General features: G+C 35.7%; 1 protein-coding gene and 1 pseudogene across 1 annotated transcript; one reads left to right on the top strand and one right to left on the bottom strand.

Moving 5' to 3' along the window:
* The window catches only part of LOC146466047 (uncharacterized), a 451139-nt pseudogene that overhangs the window by 47272 nt on the left and 381472 nt on the right, over nucleotides 1-22395 (top strand).
* LOC146466050 (uncharacterized) lies at nucleotides 2845-20935 on the bottom strand. Its single transcript, XM_085127827.1, has 15 exons — nucleotides 20712-20935; nucleotides 16797-17781; nucleotides 16615-16650; nucleotides 15615-15879; nucleotides 14566-14741; nucleotides 13017-13702; nucleotides 11768-11825; nucleotides 7763-7903; nucleotides 7312-7411; nucleotides 6276-6318; nucleotides 6078-6153; nucleotides 5317-5388; nucleotides 5037-5128; nucleotides 4846-4936; nucleotides 2845-3972 (listed from the first exon to the last, which is right to left on the bottom strand). Exons 2-15 carry the CDS (start codon nucleotides 17562-17564, stop codon nucleotides 3934-3936), a joined length of 2643 nt encoding a protein of 880 aa, XP_084983953.1. The 5' UTR covers nucleotides 17565-17781; nucleotides 20712-20935; the 3' UTR covers nucleotides 2845-3933.

The raw sequence follows: 22395 nt of genomic DNA on the forward strand, positions 1-22395 counted from the left end.
CAGGTAAACCAATCATATCGCATGCAACGCTATCCGCTGATCATGATTTCCGGTGCAATGTAACACCACGCTTTCGGTCAGACTTTATATGGTTATTTTTGGTTTTTCCAAGCCGGAAAAACGCCAAGGATAGCACTGGGATAGGCCATATCGATTGAAAACTAACACAAATATATATGCTGCTACAACGGGCACCTCCTTCACACCACCTCGATTAATAATAGTCTTCCTCGTTTTATGTTTGACTGAGATCTGAGAGAAACGAAAGCTTGGAATGCAGGAATTTCTGTTTCTAAAAATTCGAATCAATACTTCCCTGACCTCAGAGAATAGCTAAAAGAATAGCTAAGAGAATTGTTGAAAGTAAACTGAAAGACTATGAAATGGCTCATGATATTTCATTTTTAAGAGAAAATAGAGAGAAAATACGTTTTGTTTTATTTTTTTGTTTCCGCTTATATTACTATAATTTTTTTTTTCAGACAACATACATTCTAGCAAGCCCAGGAACTCATGCATGATCCTGAAAAGTCCTGAAAATGCCCTCTATTCATTTCTCTTTAATTTGTTTTAAAAGAATTTTAATTTTTTTAAAACTGTGTTGCGTTATTCCGCCCCCACCCTGATTGTAACTTATTTCCGTCTCACCCCACCCTCACAAGATTCATATCAACCGATGGAGACCTGGGACAGCTTACCAAAAAACAAACATGGCTGCCGTCAACGAGGGATATTCATCATTTTTCCTCCTTCGTTTTCCTTCATAAATGGAACATATTCGGCACTTTGAGCCGTGGCTCGGCTCCTGGAGCTTTTCGTTGAATCCTGTACATATTTTCTCTAACGCCACCGCAAAACTCAACGTGTTGAAAGAGAGTGTTATTGAGCTTTGGCAAAATGACGATTGGCAAATTCGTTTGTCGTGGTTCCTTTTGATTTGTACGGCACTGAACATTGTTTTCATAGGAATAGCATGGAATATTTATAGTGAGACGATATCGAACATGTTCTTTAACAAATCAAGATCCCCAGTACACCAGAGATCAAAGACGAACGTCTTGTCAAGCAGTATGGAAGAACTGATTGTTAAAAAGATCCAGTAAGCTAAAATATAATATGAAGAAACTGTGTGGATCATCAGTTCTTGCATTATTTCGTAACTATAAGGACACATGGCAATTGTGATGGTGACTCAGTCTGAGAGACATACAATGTAATGATTGTAACGACTGGAGACCATTTAATAGTGACTAAGGAAAATGGTGCTGGTTCAAGGAACATGGTGATTGTTGTGTAGCTCTAAGCTATATAATGGTTGACATTAATAATGACAATCACGAGATATTAATGATGATAATGAGGGTGACAATGATGGCGACGATGACGACGTTTGTGCAGAGTGGTTGCATGGTTGATGATGCTTACAACAGCAGTGATGATGTCGATGGCTGCAATGATGAAGATGATGATGGTTGCGATGATAACGTTGACAGTGTTGATGATGGTTCTTTATATTTATCCTCTGGTATAAGAGAAGTAGCTGTAGCCTGTAAAAATCAACACTGGTCCACAACAATAAAATAGACCACATTCCAAACATGAGTGGTCAGTAATACAATTGATTCAAATTCCCAACATTAACCCAGGATTAGCTTAATCTGGCTTTGAATAACTGGGACCAGTAGGGTAAGTACAGGTGAACACTTGAAACATGACCCAATCTTACTATGGTGCAGATTGAATGTGATGCAGTTAAACCCCAAAATACACAACATTGTCCCTTGAGCATCAGAACTAATGTCGTATCTGGCCCAATGCTCACTAAATATGCAGCTCAGACTTTGCTGATGAACAAGTTATTTTATTATTGGTGTTGAAAACTTTGGTGTGCACAGTGAACAAAATAACAAACAGTTTCAAAGCTGTATGACTGAGTTGTGTGACCAGCAAACCGGAATGTATGCTACAGTGGAATCCCGCTTTACGACCACCTCAACATTACCACTCGTTACTCACTTTTTTGTGCTCTGGACGGATTGACATTCCAGTCATTTCTTTAGTTTTACAACCTCATTGATCCGACCATGCTGTTATTACGACCACATTTTCATGGCCCGAAGGTGGTCATATTAATGGGGTTTCACTGTATTAATTTTGCTTTTGTCTCTAGCTAGACTTGCTTATAAGTCCAGCTTAGATTGCGCAAAGCGTGATCATCAGAGCTGAGAAGCGAGCAAGCGACTTTGAGAAAGTCTAGTCTCTAGCTAAGACCAGCTTGACAACTCAAGTTTCATAGCCACCAAGAAATCGACTGCCTTTTTGGCTCGTGAGCCAACATACAGTGTATTCCATAATATATGCTATTGCAACAGTATCTTGGAAACTCTGGCTAGAGTATGCTGATCAATTTGGAACATTTTTTGTTACACAGCACACAATATAGTTTTTAAGTTAATGGTATCCTTTGTTGGTCAAAACTTCAACTACTAAGCTTATATATGACAAATTTAGACCCCCTGTGGTCTCACGTCATGTAAACAACCAGCTCCTGTAAGCGAACAACTAAACTTGAATTTTTCGGTGGTCGCTTATGGCAGATGATGGTTTAACTGCACTTCGAAAATTCCCATCGTTGCATATTAAAAATGAAAAGAAGTTCATGATCAACTGGTCCCCAAATTTGGAAGCTTCTAGATTTGCAGATAAACATGTTTCAGCCTCATTTAAAGCTCAAGATAAAACTGCTTCAGCTTATTATTTGGTTAAACCACTGAAGTGTATGAACGATTCGTGCATAAAGAAAACTTGTAGAAGAAATAGAAAATAAACAGTGACAATGATAAGTAATTTTACTTTGATTTATTTAAAACCAAATTTATGTACAGAATATGAATAATTTTATAAAATCATGTACCAAGTACTTTATGAACTGTTTCTACTTTGAAATTTACAGGTGCAAAAGGCTATCCAGTAAATTAAAAGACAAACAAAATATTAATAAACCATTCATGGAGATATCATCTAGCTTCTACATAATTATAAAAAAGCTAAGAGTAAAAAAAAATTAATATCTATTCAATAGCCTATAATGGCCTCTAACCATTTCACTGAAATAAAATGCTTTTAAAAGAATCAGGTTCCAAGTGCAGTTCCAGAAAAAATCCATACCCACCCCAAGAAAGGTCATCAAAAATTCCTAGGGGGAGGGGGGTCTTAAAAGTCAAAATCTTGAAGCAAAGTATGAAGCTAAACTGGAATTTCCTAGGGGGAGGGGGGAGCAAAACAAAAACCCTTCCGTGGGAGGAGTATGGATATTTTCTGGAACTGCACAATATGCCACTGACATGCTGCCATCTCAGTTCCCAGCACTGTGACTTCCTTCATAAACTCTTCGTTCAAACATTCTCATTTGTACATCCAAGGTACAAACTTGTACCAATAATTGCAATTTAGGGTAACTTCTTTGACCTTGCACTTCTAAATAACCCTTCGATTCAAGCCGGCCCCAATATATCATAATGCATTATCTCCTCACTGTCCTTTATACATTTCTTTTGGTACAAGTTGAGAGAATTTGACTACACATCCAAGGCTTTTCATGGATATTTGTTGATCTTAACCTTTTTCTCATGAACTGGTTATATTTGAGCAGATAGAAATATAGAAAGGAGATATTAGATTCTCATCTCTACTAGATGACTTTGACTTTTGATACCAAAAAAAAAAAACAGCCTTATCCGGAAACCTCATATTAAATAATTAGCGTTAAACCACTAATTAGCAGTAATCCTAAAATATCTACACTTGTGTGTAGTAAAATATACTCTGACTAATAATATATTAATTAAATATCCTAAATGAATTTTTTGTAGTTTTTAAATACAGTGCAAAAATGTATCATTAAATAATATTTTTTACAAAAAATATATTTGTCTATAGCACTTCTAAAATCTTCCTCACAGTTGGGTTTACCTGAAGGAAAATAAAAATATAATTTTGAGCAAAAGTCAGCATAAATCTATTGAATTTTGTGCGTGCATTGATATTGTGAAACATATGCTACCTTTTCATTAATTAGCACGTGTAAAATGTTCTAAATGTTGTGTAAATAGTTTTAAAACCAAGCTAAAAAGGTATCTTAATTTAAATTTCTAATTTGGTAATACACATTCTCACATTCTTAACTTTTTATGTTTAGCTCCATTATGGCTGACATTTAAAATTCTTTTGTTCGCATTCAAATTAGCCCTCTAACTTCGTTCTTGAGTTCAAAAATAAATAAAAAAAAAAAACTTTGAATGAGGCTAGTGAGGCTAATTTGAATGCAGACAAAAGAATATTAAAATATCAGCCATTTTTGCATAAGATTCGTTGTTTGTAAACATGCTATTATTGGGCATGTCCACTTAATACATCAAGTTTTTAAACTTAATGAAATTATTATGATTAAAAATGCACTATTTGTGAGAGTAGAAAACATTTTTCAACAGAAACCTCCATCTTCTACAGTTCTATTACAGTAACATAACATTTGAATTGGTGTCAAAACATGTTCTCCAATCTTAAAAATTTTGTGCTCGTTTGGAAAATCCCTGTTAGTTTGCTGTTGTCACAACTGTAATGAATACTGGATGAATGTTGAACTACACACAGGTTAATATAATAAACAGGTGACATGCGGTGGAAAGCTTTTTGTGGACTGACTTTATGACAACCTAAGTAGCCCTACATTTATCAGCTTATAGATTTGTTCAGTTTAAAGCTGAATCTATCAGTTTGGCTATATTTGCATGCATGTATGTGATATGATAAGAGCAGCTCTATTAAAAAAAAAATCCAACTTACAGGAAATCCACTCAGCTTGTATTTGAGACCACAAAAGTCTGCTTCCTCTATAACTTCCTTTGAGCTATAAACACTGTTCTTTTCTGTGACTCTAAAATGAAAATTAGTCACATTGTAAGGTTTTGCACTACGTAGCATGACTTGTGGTTCTGTTATTAGAACTGAAAAGTGGTTGGACAAAGAGCACTTACTGGGTTTCTGAGAAGAGTAACCTTTCCGAAAATGCTGCAATTGCTGAGAACTGCGCCAGGCTAAAAGTAGATTTCTCGTTCTCTTCAACCATCTGTATCAAAGACGAAATATAAAAAGATGTCAAAAACAGCCTGAAACAAACAATGTATTGAAACCAAACTTAATCTATCATATTGAAATTGTCAAAATAATAATTGCTTCCTATAAGGTAGTATATGTCACGTCATTTGAAAAAATAATGCATGTCAATACAGTTTATAATCCACAGTATATATTTACCTCAATAAGTTTCTTTACTTGTTCAGAAGTTATGGAGTCCACATGAATCTCCCTCAAACCTTTATCCATCTCCTTTGATTTAAATCAGTTTGAAACACAACAATGACATATTATTTAATTTCATTATAGAACATGATAATTAATGATTTTGTGTACAGTTATGCGGTGTGGGGCGAAAGTGAAATGTGTTTTTGAAAAATTTACAGATTTCTTTACTCAAACCTAAGTAAGCCATGCTGTGAAAGAAGTTGTGGCTAACAAACAACACTGACTAGCTCAAAGGGGATAATGATGATGATGATGATGATGATGACGATGATGATCATGGTGGAGGTGATGGAGATGATTTTAATTTAAACTCGTCAACAATAGACAAGCTTGGGAGCTGGTGCCTAAAAGGTTGGTGGTGCCAGCCAGCACTCAGGCACGGGGAAGGAGGCGTCCATGGCAACCCTGAGAGTGGCCACCACCAAGGCACTGTCACACTGAACCCAATCAGTGGAATACTTACCAGACCTGATACTTACCAAAGGGAGGGAGGAGAGGGGAAAAGGCTTGAAAATAAAGCAAGTAAAATGACCTTTCTCACAGGCCAGCAAGCAAGCAAATGCAAGGCGTACCATGAGGCGCCCCCAGCAGAGAGCTCAAAGGTCGCCCCTGATCTGTGTTGACTATAACCTTGCCTAAATTACATTTAGCTACATTTAAAGATGACAATTCCAAAGCTAGTGGGGTTCTGATTAAATTAACAGCATACTTACCCTAAATGTAATGACATTATCCCTATCTTTGTCCACCTTCTGGAATATGTGTTTGTACAGCGCTTTTCTTCTTGTGCTAAAGATTTTTGAGAAGAGGTATCACATTATTTGATGGCATTATATACACTGTAATTTATCAACTCTTCTTGAGGTCATACAATGCAACAAACACAAAAGGAAATCACAGTTTATACTGACCTAATAATGCAGTACTTTGTTAAATATTCCATTGGTGTCATGGCTTTAAAGAGAAAAACAAAATTATAATACAACAATGTACCTACCATCAATAGAATACATGCATATAACATGTAGATTCAAGATTTTAATCTGCACTAGCTGCAGCTAGACCACAGAAAATTAAATTTTAATTTTATTGCAGCATTATAGGTTATAGTTATTGTTATTAATAGTAGGCACTGACAATAAAAAGAACATTAATTTTTATTATATAGACACAAGTGTCTTACTGGAAAATACACCACTCAATGACATAAAATTCATATGAAACTACATCCGGGACCCAAGTGGCGTATTTTCCATATCCTCACTAGTGAGGATATTAATGAAGTCATTTCCCATTTTTTAATGGTTGTTTGTGCAAACAGTAGGTGAAAATGGCAAGCGATACATTGCCTATATATAATAAAAAGGAATTTTAACATGGTGGCTTGAAGATACGAATTTTATCTTATGTATTAAAAACAATGTTAATTTACTCATTTGCTGCCCTCATTAGTTGGTGTTGTTTTTACCACTCGAAAATAGAACTAATATCTTCGCACTGCCATGTAATATCCTCTCTATATAGAATAGCTTAGTATAGGTTCATTAGTTTTCAAAGGGTCAACACCCACCGCACCACCCCACCCCCACCCAGCCTTACAGTCTGTATATGAAGTTGAATTCTGATCACATCAGCCACTAGGGGATGGACGTCACAAATATTTGGAAATTAAAAGCCCAAATTAGGTACCACAATCTTGCTTTGTGGGTGTTGTTCCTAAATCTCCACTGTTACTTGGCAAAGGTTGCCCACCCCGTCAAAAGTCGTAGTGCTGGTGCAGATTTTTATAGAAAAGAAAAATTTTAAGACTGTTTACATTGAGATCTTTCTGTGTCCCTATCTTCTTATTTCTCTCAATAATACATAACAGTGTCTTATTGTTCTAGTGAAAGCTATGTGTGTATTTAATGCTATTATTGTAATTGCATTTTATAAACATCTACCTACCTTCAAGCAATCTTACATCCATAGGAAGTTCAAAGCGACTCGTCTGTTTAGAAAGAGCTAATCTTCCTTGAAGCCATGGCTTCATGCCTTCTCTTCTCCTCTGGTGAAAAAACAAAGAGAATAAAACAATTAATTAGTGAAGGACTCAGAGAATAACGGACCTGTGGTGCTTTTTGTGACAGTTTTTGTTCTTTTAGTTCAGATTCACCAGTGAGATCAGTTTTTGCATTGTGGCCTTGAATTCCTTCAGGAAACATTGCTCCAATGTTTTATCTGCCGCTTTGTGCTTCATTCGCAATAAAAAAGCTACATGATAAACGGGCAAGATTTCCGAAGTGCGAAGCAGCAGATACAACGCTGGAGCAATGCAACAGTTTTTAATTGATTTGTTTTATGTTGCCTTTTGGTCTTTGGTTGCAGGATAAAACTTAAAATAATTTATTTTTAATACCTTTTGTTCATCCAGAATGGTTGTCATCACTTCTGAACTCTCAGAAGTCAGTTTGAACTGCGGCATTGATGTTGTGGAAGTCAGTGACTTTTTCACAGGCCGGAACTCTCTTTTCTGCTCGAAGTGATAATCCAGTAGATCCTTTGGAAAAAAGTCACAACGTTAAGACATTTTATTGAGTAACACAAGACACAATAATATTTCTGAGTTTTTGCAACAGGTCATCGACAACTAAAATCATGAATGCCTAAAAATGAATGAGCTACATGTACTTATAACTTCAATAACGTACCATTGAACTATAATAACACAGAACTCACTACCACTAAAGCTTACACTATACTGGAAAATCACACTTTTTAAATATATTTATAAAATAAATAGCACCACAGAAAAGTATAGAGCAAGTTTCTATCTTTTTAAATAAATATACACTTTAATGAAGTGTTGCACCGTTTCATCAATCAACTCATTTTGCCCAGCACTGTAAACAGCATTATGGAAAAAAACCCACAATTAACCTTCTGCTCACTGTCTTTATCATACATAATTACAAAATTATTATCCGTGGTCTAAAAATTACTGATTCTAGTGGCATACAGGAAGTGAACCGAGTACATTTCACTTTGGATTAAAACTCAGGTTTCATTGTTTATCTCTGAAATGGAATCAGAAAAACAAAAGTCCATCACATCACTGAGAAACAGAACAGACAAAACAGCAAACTTTTCTGGTTCCTGCAATTGCACTATCTTAATTTTTCTCAACCGTTGTACATCCTTACCTAGCCTTCAAATAATAATATTATGATCAACAACAGCTAATAACAAATCAACATGCAAAAACCCACTGTAGTATTAATAGTTACAAATATGAAGCAAGATTAAATGTTCATCATGTTATAAGCTTATTTATTAAGTAGTTCAAACTAAGGGATTCTTTTGATCCCTTAAATTAAATTAATGCAACAAATTTTGTCAACATTATTTTCTAAGAATAATGTGAACAAATTAAAATTATTACTTGCAAATTAATTATTTGAAGGAAAATAATAATATTTATATTGAAAGGCTTCTCTTTCAGAGTAAAATGTGCACAGTATTATAATAAGCTTATAAGTAGTTCATGACATGGACTTTTTAATCCCCTAAATTTGCAATAATGTGTAAATATTTACAAGGATGTTGCTGGTATCTGATCAATATGCATTAGCCAAACAAATTAAAACTACTTGCAAATTATCTGAAGGAAAATAATCCTTGAAAGAGTTCTTTTTTCAGAGAATAATGTGCACAGTGTTATAAGCTTGTCAAGTTAAATTAGTTCATAATAATGTGGAACTATCTGATCCCTAAATTTACAACAATGTGTCAACATTTACAAGGATATGTTGCTACAATATTTATCAGTACCATCAACATGTAAACAGACTGACAACTTACAAATCATTTGAAGGAAAATAATCAGTGAAACACTTCTTTCTCAGAATATAATCACACAGTATTAGATGCTTATCAGTTAGTTCATAACATGGAACTTTTTAATCCCTTAAATCTGCAACAATGTGTCAACATTTACAAGGATGTTGCTATAATATTAGTACCATCAACATGTAAACAGATTAAGACTACTTACAAATCATTTGAAGGAAAATAATCATTGAAAGACCTCTTTTCAGAGTAAATGTTGATCCACAGTATCGTAAGTTTATCAGCAATTCATGATCAGCAGGGACTTTTATATAAATATTATTATCCCCTAAATTTGGAACAATGTGTAAACATTTACGAGGAGGATATATACTGCTACATGTAGTAACTGTGATTAACATACAAACAAATGCTGTCTGCAAAAAAAAAGTCATTTGAGAACCTTTAGCAAGCAGGTGGCTGGATAATTAGGGGGAGTAAACAGCAATAATTACTTGTCCTTGAAATTTCAGGTGAAAATTTTTAAGTAACATAAAGTTCTGACAGAGTTGGTGCAATGTTTTCAGAAATGTCTGTGAAGTAAAATTTTGCTTTCAAAGCAATTCATGATCAGCAGGGACTTTTATATAAATATTATTATCCCCTAAATTTGGAACAATGTGTAAACATTTACGAGGAGGATATATACTGCTACATGTAGTAACTGTGATTAACATACAAACAAATGCTGTCTGCAAAAAAAAAGTCATTTGAGAACCTTTAGCAAGCAGGTGGCTGGATAATTAGGGGGAGTAAACAGCAATAATTACTTGTCCTTGAAATTTCAGGTGAAAATTTTTAAGTAACATAAAGTTCTGACAGAGTTGGTGCAATGTTTTCAGAAATGTCTGTGAAGTAAAATTTTGCTTTCAAAGTTTATTAAATTATTTTTTTTTTAAGAATCCTTTTTAAAGTATAATTTCAACAAAAAAAATTATGCCCTATTATTCCCACTAATTAAGCTACATGAGAAAGAGAGAAAACAATATTCTTATGTGAATAATACCACCAGTTAAAAATGTCATTGAGGTTTTGCAAATATTTGCTGTAAGAATTTATTGATCAGTTTGTTGTAAATATTATAAACTAAGATTATTATTTAAAGCCTAAAATCTTAACTCAAAAGTCAGTTATATGTTAATAATTATTAATCCTGTACAAAACTGGTGATCATTTCTCGCACAGTTAAATTTACCATTATAATAATGACTTGTATTTAACAATTCAATAATTTATAATAGTCAAAATAAGATAAATTATGAATGAAAAACTTGGAAGGATATAATTGAGTTATGCTAAAAATATCCCCCAGCATTCTCTAAATTAATGTTTCAGAGAGGAAACTATCCATGTAACTCCAACCAAGAACTTGTGTGTGTCTATTATAAATTTTATCAAAGAGAAGAAGGTTTTCTTAACCCACTCAAACAATCCTTTACTGTGCATGGAATTCTTAACTGTGACCATTCGTAAGGGAGCTCTATAACAGCATATAATTTTCTAAGCTCCTCTGACCACCGTACACTTTTACCAAAGCCATTAACTTCTTTCTTTTCTCCTTTTATTTGTTATTTTATTCCTATGTTCCTATCTACAATGTAAATTATTACTATATCCAAGTGTAAATAAACTGAAACTGAAACTGTGGTGCTACTTGCACCTTAGTTATTTTTCAGTTTTTAAGGATAATTTTTAACATATTTTTTTTACCTAGTTGCTTGGCTATTTTTTCTGAGGAAAACCTAGTCAATTACTCTAACATCCATCTATAGTTCAGTTGGTAGTCAAAGCTCTTGCAGCAACATTGCCAAGGGAAGGTCACACTTGAATTAAACACTTAAAATTATTATTCAAAGGGCTTAAAGCATAATATTTATTAAGTATCTTATTTTGAATTTTAGTTAAATACTTTATTTCACTCAAAGGTGCCTGAATTTCTACATGTGCTGGCCTTCAAATTAATCAAAGAACAAAGCTTTGTGTTTTTTCACTCTAAAGTTGTCCCAGTTCTTTCTTTGCTTTTCTTCTGCTGACTCTTTATAATTTATGTTGGCCTAATTTTTCTTAAAAACTAAAATTAATTAAGAAACTTTTAAGCAAGACAAAAAAATCCACCTAAAATTCAAAACAAGACAAAATAGAAATAAAATAATAAAAAAAAAGAATTAAAAAAAATATATGCACTCGCTCTCTCTACTGAATTAACTTTTTTGTAGGTAAGTTGATAATTAAAAGAGCCAAGCAAAGTGAACAGGAAATGTTTAACATCATTCTGGAAAAACCTGCATCAACAAATCTTTGCAAGATTTGGGCTAAAACAGAATTTGCAATTTCTGACTGCCAATGTTATCACTTGAAATGGAGGTGAATTAATTAAACCATTCTCACAACTGATGAAAACCACTTAATGGTCCACGTATGTTGTTACAGCTAAGCATTGGCAAAATGATGCCATAAGGCCTTTTATCAGTCAGCCCAAACAATATTGGCATAAATATTATTGGATAATTATATTAATAATATTATTAAAACTAACCTTTGGATCGTACATCCTGTAGGCTCCAGGTGCCCTGATATACTCTGGCTTAGGTAAACTGAAAATAAAGAAAAATAGATGTGATATAACTATAAAATAACACACATATTAAGTAAAATGCACCAGTTACACATGACAGTTTAACCACAATCAACTCACGGAGAATGGTGGCTAATTTTAAACTTTGGAGTTAAGTGACTCATCTCAGTATTTTTATGTTCGATACAACTCAACATTAGCAAAGCTGATTTAAACACATGAATAATCAATAACAAGTGTCTCTTGTTAATATGACAGCACAATTCTGATAATGAGAATGGGTGTTTGTCAGGGATGGAATAACACCCCAAACAATGGGCAATCCAAAACCTGATGAACAAAGGGCTAAGTTACAGGAAATGCATATCAGCTCCATGCAAGCAGCCAACAGTGCTGGCACTTACACAACTATTTTCTTCAGCAAGAGGCAACTAGGAACGTTGCTATTTACTGTGCTAATCCCTGGATGGATGCTTGTCCAGGATACCCAGCATGAAGTGATTAGGAACTTATAGCTACTACCCTTCACCCTTCCCTTGGATTGGATGCTAGTCCATCACACAATACCCAGATGTCTTAGTTAGTAATTCCCCTTAGATGGAATGCTAGTCTACCACAGGATACCCAGCATGAAGTGACTATGAGTACTATTAGTACTCCCTCCGAACACCCAGCATGAAGTGGCTACGGTCCTAGGAGTATAAGCACTACCCCCCCCCCCCCCACCCCAAACCTGAATGAGATACTACATGCAGTCCATTGCAGGATCCTCAGCATAAAGTTACTAGGACTATTATTCCCCTCATCCCCAATGGGATGCTTGTCCATCATACTACTCAACAGTATGTTTAGTTTCCCTAACAGTTGTCTTGATCTGAGTACCCCTTCACACCCATGGGTAGAGCATGACTATGTGGAGTTATTACATGTAGTTTCCTGTCTTAGGAGATAACATGAAAATGCGGAACCTTAAAAGTCCAGTGCTTTGGAAAAATACCTTATCTGGACAAGAGCACTTGAAGAAAAAACATTGATAAAGTTTTTGTGATGTGTTTTGTTGAGGGAGGAATCAGGGAGGCCATTTCCACATCTCATCTACGATGTAAATCTGAATGCAGGACCTCTACAACAATGCATGCCTAATTACCCTTCCTTAAGGAATGAATTAGAAAGATTAAAGAAAATAGCCACACATGACATTGAGACTTACACATCAGGCTTAGGGGGTTCCTCTGTCCTTTCCTCTGCTACCTTTACTTCATTCTCAAGTGGTTTCTCCTCTTGCTTCTCCTCTGTTTTTTCTCCAACCTCTTGAAGTGATTTCAAAAGTGGTTTGGCCTGTGGCAACTTTTCTGGCACCTTGCGCTCTACCACTGGTGTGACTTTCTTCACTGGATCGGGTGAGGAGACTTTTGTTATTTTCTGTTCCGGTGAAGGGGACTCTGTCTTGGTCACAGCAGGCTTTAAAATTGAAACAGGTCTCTTTGGCTGCTCCTTCTTTTCTTTCTTAGGCTGCGGTGTTTTGTAACTTGTCAGAACAAGAGAGTCAGCAAATTTAACTTGATTCATCTGTGGTTTAAGCTCCTCAACCTTGCTCTCCTCATTAATAACAACTTCTTTTGGTGGTTCATCTTCAACTTCTTTGACAGGCTCCACAGTTTCCTCAGGTTGTTGGTCAGACTGTGGCACAACATCTTGTTCTGAAATGCATCCATCATTCCCTTCTTCTTCCACCAGACTGACCTCTGCCCACTGTGGAATTTCAGGAACAACAATTTCCAAGTCACCCTCCAGCTCATTGCTCGGAATTTCTGCATCAGGTTCCTGTTCTATGTCTTCTAGTGATGGACTCTGAATTGGTGATGGTTCCACTTTGGTTACAATAACTTCAATTTCCTGTTGAAAAGAAAGGACATGTATGTTGGCCATCTTACCAAACCAAAATATATTCTTTAAAACCAACAAACTACAACAACTCATCTAAGTCCTTTTTCCAATATTACAGGTGATAGTGGTGACGAATTGTAAATGTGAGACTTTGCGAGATGGCGAGATTTTTCCTTGTGAGCCCTGAGACTTTAAAAAGTATTAAATGCCAGCATGAGACTTTCCGACTCTTGAAATTTGGGTATGAGCTTGTACAAACAGACCAAAGCAAGTTTTGTGGAATTCAGACAATTAAATTCAGGATTAATCTTATTTCTCGGAAATTATTTTGAAAGTTGCATTTAAAATTCGATATCAAGCAATGAGAAGATGCTTAAAAAAAACAAAAAATTGAGACTTGAGATGGTTTCGTGAAAAGTCAAGACTGCAAGATGCACCCGCACACATCAGCCAAAAAACGAGACTGTGAGACTCGAAAAATTTGGCTAAAATTTTGCAAGACCCATAGTTTTCGAAGGACCATTTGCCACCTCTAATGATGTGAAGCTCCATTTTGGTAACAAGGCTACAAGATCACCTTGTAGATAAGAGGAAGATAGTAACCCTGGTCTCAGGAGGATTCAAAATCCACCAGAAAAAAAAAAACTGTGCAACAAATCAAGACGAGGATTACTACATGTACCTCCGTCTGATCTATGGAGCAGTTTTGTAGTCTTGTCACCAAAATGTGGCTGCACGTCAGTGATCATGTCATGGAAAGATAGACTTAGATAAATTCCAAAAACTGTTGAACTTTCTTCCAGATTTGTGGTGTTGAGGAATATTTTCTGTTAAAAATAAAAACTTTTAGAAAGGCTAACTTTAAGCTGTACCTGGGTCTGTTCATCTGGAGGAAAGTCTTCTTGAACTTGTTCAGGGGTGACATCTGGTGTCACATGGTTATCAGGATTATCCTTGACCTGGTCTTCCCCACCTTCACCCAAATATACATCAGCAAGATCTTCTGTTGGGCTGACATCCAAATCCACTTCTGGTTGTAATTCGTCACCTGTGGGCAGTTCGTAATCATGTTACATAGTTATTACAGTATTTAGAAATATCACTGTAATTATATTATTTTCAAATTAACTTTAGTTACGCCTGAGTCGCATACCGGTATATATTTCTGTAATCTTTTATACATATATGTCCAAACATACCAGTAATAATAATAATAATCGTTTATTCCAATTTCTTGTAGCACTGAATTAACAAGACATTATTTAAGTGGTAGTTACAATGATAATAATGCTAATATCACTAATAAGGGAATACTAGGAAGGGTACATACTTCCATTAAATTACCGGTAAATGTTTGCTCGTAAACCTTCACATCTCTGAATTTCTAAAGTCAATAAATGCATTGGAAATTTTAGTGATGTTGGTTCATGTTGGAGCTATGTCATGATTTTCATTTTGCTGGCGGAATTTACATGTAAGTTGAAATTTGAGATGCCCCAAGCCCTTCATATCTTCAACCGCTGCGAGTATCTTTAGAGAGATCCTCAAGGATCTTTCAAGGCCTGCAAGCTTCTGCAGGTCCCTAGGTTTGATTACCAGCCGCTGTTCGGGAAAAGGACCCAAGGGAGCGGCGGATATCGAGCCAAGCGGGTCTCCAGAAGATTGTATAGGATCTTGAAGGATCTTGCACAAAAATATTTGAAGGATCTAATGCTATCCTGCTCGTGTATAGAATCACGCAGAAGATCTGCCAAGAATCTTATAAAGATCAGTCTAGGATTGTTATCATTTAGAACCCTAATAAATATCATGCAGGATCCTGAAGGATTTTTTAATATATCCTAAAAGATCCTTTATTGACCAGGGAAGTGTCTAATAAAAACCATCCTTGAAAGAGATGCAGCTAAGTGATTGTAACTACCTCTTGAATCTGAAAATTCTTCCCTGTCAGAAACAGAAGCTTCAGAGGGTGTAGCAGGCATCACAAACTGTTCCTCGTACAAAATTGTCTCTTCTCCATCATATTCTCCTTGCAGCAAGAAATCAGTTTCTGAAATGTCGCGGTTGTCGTCGATCAAATAATGAGTGTCATCCGGAGCTGTCCTGGAGCGAACCTCTGCCCCTTTAATCCAGAAACCTGCTGGCTTCACAAAGTGGAGGTACTTAGGAACATCCCCTCTGTGAAACTGAGGAATTAAAAAAAAATTAATTTCAAGAGATGCAAGTAACTGACACATCAAAGCACTGTAAAATAACAGAATAATCCTACAATGTAAATTTGTTAGTAGTGTTCCTACATGTGCACTTATGATCTTGAACAATAATTGTACAAGTTAATTAAATAACTTTGTCAAACTGTCATAACAGCAGTGGTCACTATAACATTGCATAACATTTTTAAACATTTTTGAGATAATCAAATTTCTACTTAAAACAAATTTGTTGTTTGTTGAAATGTGAAAAGCCTTCAGTCGGTGGAGAAAGAAAATTTCATTAAGGATTAAGAACATACTGTAATCTATAACCTTATACATTTATATTTTAAAGCAAGTTGAACATAATGCAGACTGAGAGATTATAGACTGCTAGGCCTTGCAGGGACACTGCAAGCATGTTTACTGGAAGAAGTCTCCACCACCCCTTCCTCCCCCCCCCCCCCCCGCCAAAAAAAAATGTGAACGTTGCCAAATATGTAGTTCATACAACATCCATACTCTTCCCCACTCCAAAAAAAAGGAAGGGATTTTTTCTAGAGACACCCGTATCCTGTAAACCCCCCCTTAGAATTTCTTATCCCTTCTGTGTGTGTGTGTGTGTGTGTGTGGGGGGGGGGGGGGGGGGAGGGGGGCATGGGTATTTTCTGGAACTACACAGTATGCTATAGACCATTGAATACAAACAATGCCATGTTATCAGCTTACCACTGCAGGTCTCGCCACAGGCCAAAACTGTTGTTTCTATAAAAGGAAAAAAATCATTTTTTTATCTAACTTTTATAAACACAAAGCCAGCAATTACATTTACTTTATTTTTAGAAATAGAGGTAAAATAATACCCTTGGTTGTAGCTTGCACACAATTTATTGTAGCTACATTGTACCTACCGAACTATAGGCTGTTTTAGGCCTAGGTTGATAAGCAGAACAGCAATGTCTTAATCCATTGTGTGAAAGAACATTTTGAACAACATCGGGCATGCAGGTTAAGGGACGAGTGAAAGCTTTCAGTCTTTGAATATCTGAACCATGTTCAGGAACTGAGGTCACAACCTCAATAGAGCTAAAATCATAAGGGAGCGGCGCTGATTTGCAGCGTTCCTTATGCCGCTTATCTACTTCTTCTCTAGACAAAAGAGAATGTTGGCTCTTTGCAGAACTGGTTCTGTTTTGCCAAGCACGTTTTGGAGCACTTCTAGAAGACAACATGGCAGACCCTGCACGAGATTTGGCAGTTCTTGGTCTTTGAGGAAGATAGTAGTCTGCTGGCCTCGGAGGAGCAGATTTGCATCTTGCTTTATGAAGCCCAAGATATAGAGAAGTAGGTGACATGCCTGCTGGTTTAGTCTTTTGCTTTGATCCCAAACTAACTGAACTCCTACCACTCCTTGATGATAGAGGGCGTGAGGTGGCTGGGGTCGGTGATGGATTCCTTAGAGATGAATGGCTTCCGAAAGGACTTCTAACAATATCAGCATCAAGACTGTTACCACCAATTCTTGGAGCAGCACTTTTAACACGTACTGGCCTTCCTTGCCGAACTCTAGCTGCGTTTGAAGTGCTGAAGAAATCATATAAAGAGTGAGGTTGTAAAGGTTCTCTCGCAGCAGTTTTTTGACCTTTTGTCGTCCATAGTAAATGTTGATCATGAGCCATTACTCACAATATCCAATATTGTGCTCTTGACAAAACAATTTAAACTGAATGCACGTATGATTTAACTTCAGTGTAACTGTCTCTTTTAAACAATGCTTGGTTGAATATAACAATGGCAAGGTTAATTAATGCAGTAAAAGCATACGGAAATTAAAGTCTGTCCCCATTGTTTCGTAGCTTGAGTGACAACCTTGTACATAGTTTCCTTCGCAGTAACCTAAACAGAAAAGAAAAACAATCTGTACATGAAAAGGAAGACAATATTATCCTTTATAAAAAATCTTTTAATCAAGTACAATCATGTAATATCCTATTTAAATTTTTTTGGATTTAAGAATTTAAGAAATGGTAAAAAAATTTAAGAAATGGTTTAATGTTTACAATATTCAACAAGTTCAGTCTAAAAAATACCGCTTTCTTACAATTATAATGCAATATTGATAACTTTTCAAACAACAAGTTCAACTCATTAAGATTCATCAACCACTCTACATGTATAAATAATAATTATTAAGGAAGTAATACTGAACAAAAAATAACTTGCTTCTGTGCTGAAACCTTGCTTTCTCTCAGGGTAAACATCTCCAGATTATCAAAACCAAAACCTAAAAATACCTCATGTAGCCATTTTCGCATCTGAAAGCCTTGTTGATCTACATGTAACCATCCTATTAACCCCTCAACTTCTCCTTATAATATACTGCTCAATCAAACATACATGTCATTAGAAACGTGGGAAATTATGGTCACCAAAGAGAAAATGTCTTGATATTCAAGGTGATAATTTCCATTGTACTGCATTGCGCATTCTTATTATGCATAATTTATAAAATCATTAGCTTGCACTTAGTGTGCATGTGTTAAAAACATATCTGTTTTCCTATATGCTGTGCTTAGTCAATAACTAAATGCCATTTTTCGTCCTAAACAAGCAACCTTTTTTTATGTTGTTATTTCAAGTAAGCTATTATCCTCTTTATGCTTAAAAAGTTTAAGAAAAAATTGATGACAGAAAAATGAGTTTTTGCCAGAAATACGAGCTTGCCCACCACTCGCGGACATAGAAACGTGATACTGAGAACTCACATTTTGATTTGATACTGTTTCATATTTTGCTTCCCTGCCAAGAAGATATTTACCTTTAGTTGCCAATTATACTAAATATTTATTATATAAACACCAATGAAATACCAAATCATTGCAAAAGGTGCAATTTATCTGTAACCATAGCAGCAGTGATCATTTAATGTGTGAAGATAACATGTTATTTTCACGTCTGAAGGTATCATGTTTCCGCGCGAAAGCTCACCTGGTATTTTATTGGTGTTTATATAATAAACAGAACATTACAATTATTAGCCGCTTGGAGATACGAAATTTCTCTTCTCATGTCGAAAAATATTTTTCAACACTCGAAAAGAAATTTCGTATTTCCAAGCAGTCATATAATATCCTCTATATTTTTATGTCTAACATTTTTCAAAGTTGTGCTTTATCTATGTAACTTCTGTTATGCCATACATAGCAATAACTGATCAAATAAACTCATTTTTGGAAGCGAATATTGCAAGCGGTTATGGTGTTAATTGAGTAGACCATAGCTTCTTTGTAGACATGGTGACCTATCTTTTTTATATCATTTCTAGAAATAGTACATAGTTACTGTAGTGAACAATCTCAGGAAGTTTGAGAAAATTTTCACGGCAACTTTTATTTCACAGGAACCACCTTAAAGAAATTCTCCCAACTAGCTAGCAGCAGAAGAAGTTTATAAAACAAAGTGACGAGAATGTGCATGTTGAAAGGTTAGTAAATAGAGGGTTAGTATAGTCACTTGATGTCACATTAGATTGCTAATAGCCTGACAATGAATTGACCCTTCTCCAAAATGACGGCAACAGATTGGAATGAGTTAAAATTGAACTGAATGAAAAACTGATACCAACACTGGAAAGAGCACCTTTACTTTAGTAACCTTGCAAATTAGGTGCATATTAGGTGTTATATCAGCTTAGGAACTGTAAAATGACATTTGACAAACTTAGAGACGTTTGTCGGTATGACTAGGGGTATACGTCATACCCCCAGTCATACAAACGTAATTTTTTCATTTTTCAACTTACATCTCCTCAGCTGATATTACACCTGATATGCTGAAACTTTGCAGGGTTACTAAAATAAAAGTGATCTTTCTAGTGCTGGTATACATTTTTAATTTTTACTTATTTGAATTTTCGGCAGCCATTTTGGAGAAGGGTCTATTACCCGCCTTACGGCCTAACTGTGATCACATTATATATTTAAATGGGGATCTGTATGGAAACACAGGTCCAAATCTACAATAGATCTCCTTATACATGTATGTAAGTCTATAATTTTTTATCACTGAGCTCTCATTGTCTTTGTTATGTTTGAACAACTAATTGAACCGACAAACTTTGTTTAAGAACTACATTGCACTTCACTCAGCCTTATTAAAATTTCTTACTGAAAAGAAAATAACAAAGATTGGAAATTAAAGGAATTCACGCTATTGTTTTTACAGCTCAATTTCCAATAAGTTTAAGCTTAATTAAAAAAAAAAAATTAATAAGTGTTTCATATACAGGCGGTACAAATACCTCCAACGAAAACAACTTTCAGTCACATTTGCTAATCACAAAATCGGCAAACAGGAATTTTACATCAAGAAAGTATGCAATGTCCACGACTCCATTTTAGTCACTATAGCTATAGAGACTGTTTGCGTCAACGAAAAGTGCGTTCCATCATCTTGAAATCTATTGGAATTTTCGTTTTGTTTCCAGCATAGCTCCGTTGAATTAAACATCTTAGAGGTATCATTAACTGACCATGGACAACGGTTTTTTCATAACCGTAGTAAACTTATAAAGCAAGCTTATACACCTTACGCTTTTCCGGGGATTTTTATGTTCATTTCGACTCTTCCGTTTAAACTACAACACGCGAATTCTGGTGAGTTAAAAAAAACCGACGAAAAACCGTCTATTACAAGCTAATAAAATATAAGCTTTTGCTTTCTTTTAAAGATCATATTCAAGCATGTTTATGTGAGAAAAACCTTAGCGTAGCTATTGCTAAACTAGCTAAAAAGACGCGGTAAAAATGAAATCTTGACATACTGACCTTGAACTCGCTTCATTTCGCCGCTGGTGGAATGCGAGAAATTAGCTCCAAGACGATGAAATAAACATTTTCACCCCATGTCGCCAGATGACCATTATTTTAGCGGATTTCATTGAATATCGTGTGGTTTTAGACGCGATTAACATTCGCACAACGAGAAAAGTCAATGTTATTTTGCCTTTGTCACGCGTTGTTTGCCGTTTCCAGCCGGGTAAAAGCACTTTAGCCAATTAGGAACGAGTTTAGAACAAAGCAATCGCATTACAGCGATCCAGTCCCTGCTCTGTCCGTCGTCGTGGCAACCAGCGAGTGTCAAAAGTAACATTTCTGTGATGAGTACACAGTCTTCCACAGTGTCTGGAACAGTGACTGCTGAGAAAGGCTCATCTCGAATCAACGAGCAAAACAATGTCTCAGAAAAGCACTCCTTCTCCACCGAACATAAAAGCTACCTCGCTCATTCAAACAAACCATCCTTTGCCGGAGCAATGGACATTGGTCAACGAATGGCATATTGAAAAGAGGACTCCTTTGGAGGACTGGAGGCCCCTGGCGAACTCGCAAATAACGCACATGTACCAGCAAATGAAGGCATCACTCAAACAACACCCAAACGCGTTGCTACATTGAACGAAGATTGTGTGGTGAAAGTCGGTGGCTAGGAAGTACTGAAACTGCTTGCAATTGGACGGCCATGCCGGTTTCTTCTCATTGCGGTAGAAGAATGTCTGAACTGGAGTGATTAATAATTCATCACATCTGGTAGAGTTTGTGGTTCTGTTTGACGATTTTTCTTTCAATTTCAAATCACTTATAGAGACGGCGAATCAAGTAGAAAGTGACAGACCTCCTTAAAAACTCAGCTGTGACTGGTTGATTAACTACATTCGGAAAAAGAAAAAAAACATTTACCGACGGCAAATCGTGCATGCAATCACTAAACCTTTCCAGAGGATAAAGTTGCATAACTACATCTCCCGGATTATTGGTGTGTTTTAATTTTACCGTGAACGTTGTATTTATCTATGTTTTAGACTCGGTGTGAACCAAGAAAATGAATCAGTCGACGCATCTAATTTCGAATTCTTAAATACCTTACGTCAATGTTTTGAACACTTCATCCGATTGTTTCAGTATTGAATGCCCGTGTACAAAGAGATCAAAAACGCAAATTTAAAAAAAAAAAAAAAAAAAAAAAACCCGCAAAGTACAGGAACTGAAGCTGTGATGGAGGTAAACATACTGAAGAAGTCCAGTGGTTTGACCACTGAACAGAAAAGGAAACGAAAAAAAAAAGAAAGTAAGTGAATATTAACAGAGCGACATTCAAAACAAAGGTGAAGTAGATAATGAAATATTTCCATAAAAAGCGTACGTTTGTTCACAAGAAACAATAAAGTCATTTCTTTAAAGAGAGTCTGTTGTGTTGCTGTGTAATGCTTCGTCAATGTTTTGATCCCCGCTTAATCATCTATTGTTTGTTCGACGTGAAAACAGACTGTTTTATTCAGTGAAACCAATTAAACTGGAGCAAATATTGGCTCAGCAGCAGAGGGCAGGCAACATCATCACGAAACGGTCCGCCGGCAACTAAGACAGGAGATTTTGATGTCGTTTTGGTCTCTCAAACTACTGTAATGACAACCTACAAACAAAACACTGACGACTAAACGACTTATCGTTA

This window comes from Pavona decussata, unplaced genomic scaffold (genome assembly GCF_977016875.1).
Source record: "Pavona decussata unplaced genomic scaffold, jaPavDecu1.1 SCAFFOLD_154, whole genome shotgun sequence".
Lineage (NCBI taxonomy): Eukaryota > Metazoa > Cnidaria > Anthozoa > Scleractinia > Agariciidae > Pavona > Pavona decussata.

Excerpts from the sequence above, each read along its gene's own strand:
- LOC146466050 (XM_085127827.1), bottom strand. The coding sequence starts at position 17,564 with ATGGCTCATGATCAACATTTACTATGGACGACAAAAGGTCAAAAAACT. Across the intron at positions 7,412-7,762 it reads CCATTCTGGATGAACAAAAG|AGGAGAAGAGAAGGCATGAA; the intron begins GTATTAAAAATA and ends TTTTTTCACCAG. Across the intron at positions 4,937-5,036 it reads TTACTCTTCTCAGAAACCCA|AGTCACAGAAAAGAACAGTG; the intron begins GTAAGTGCTCTT and ends TTTTCATTTTAG.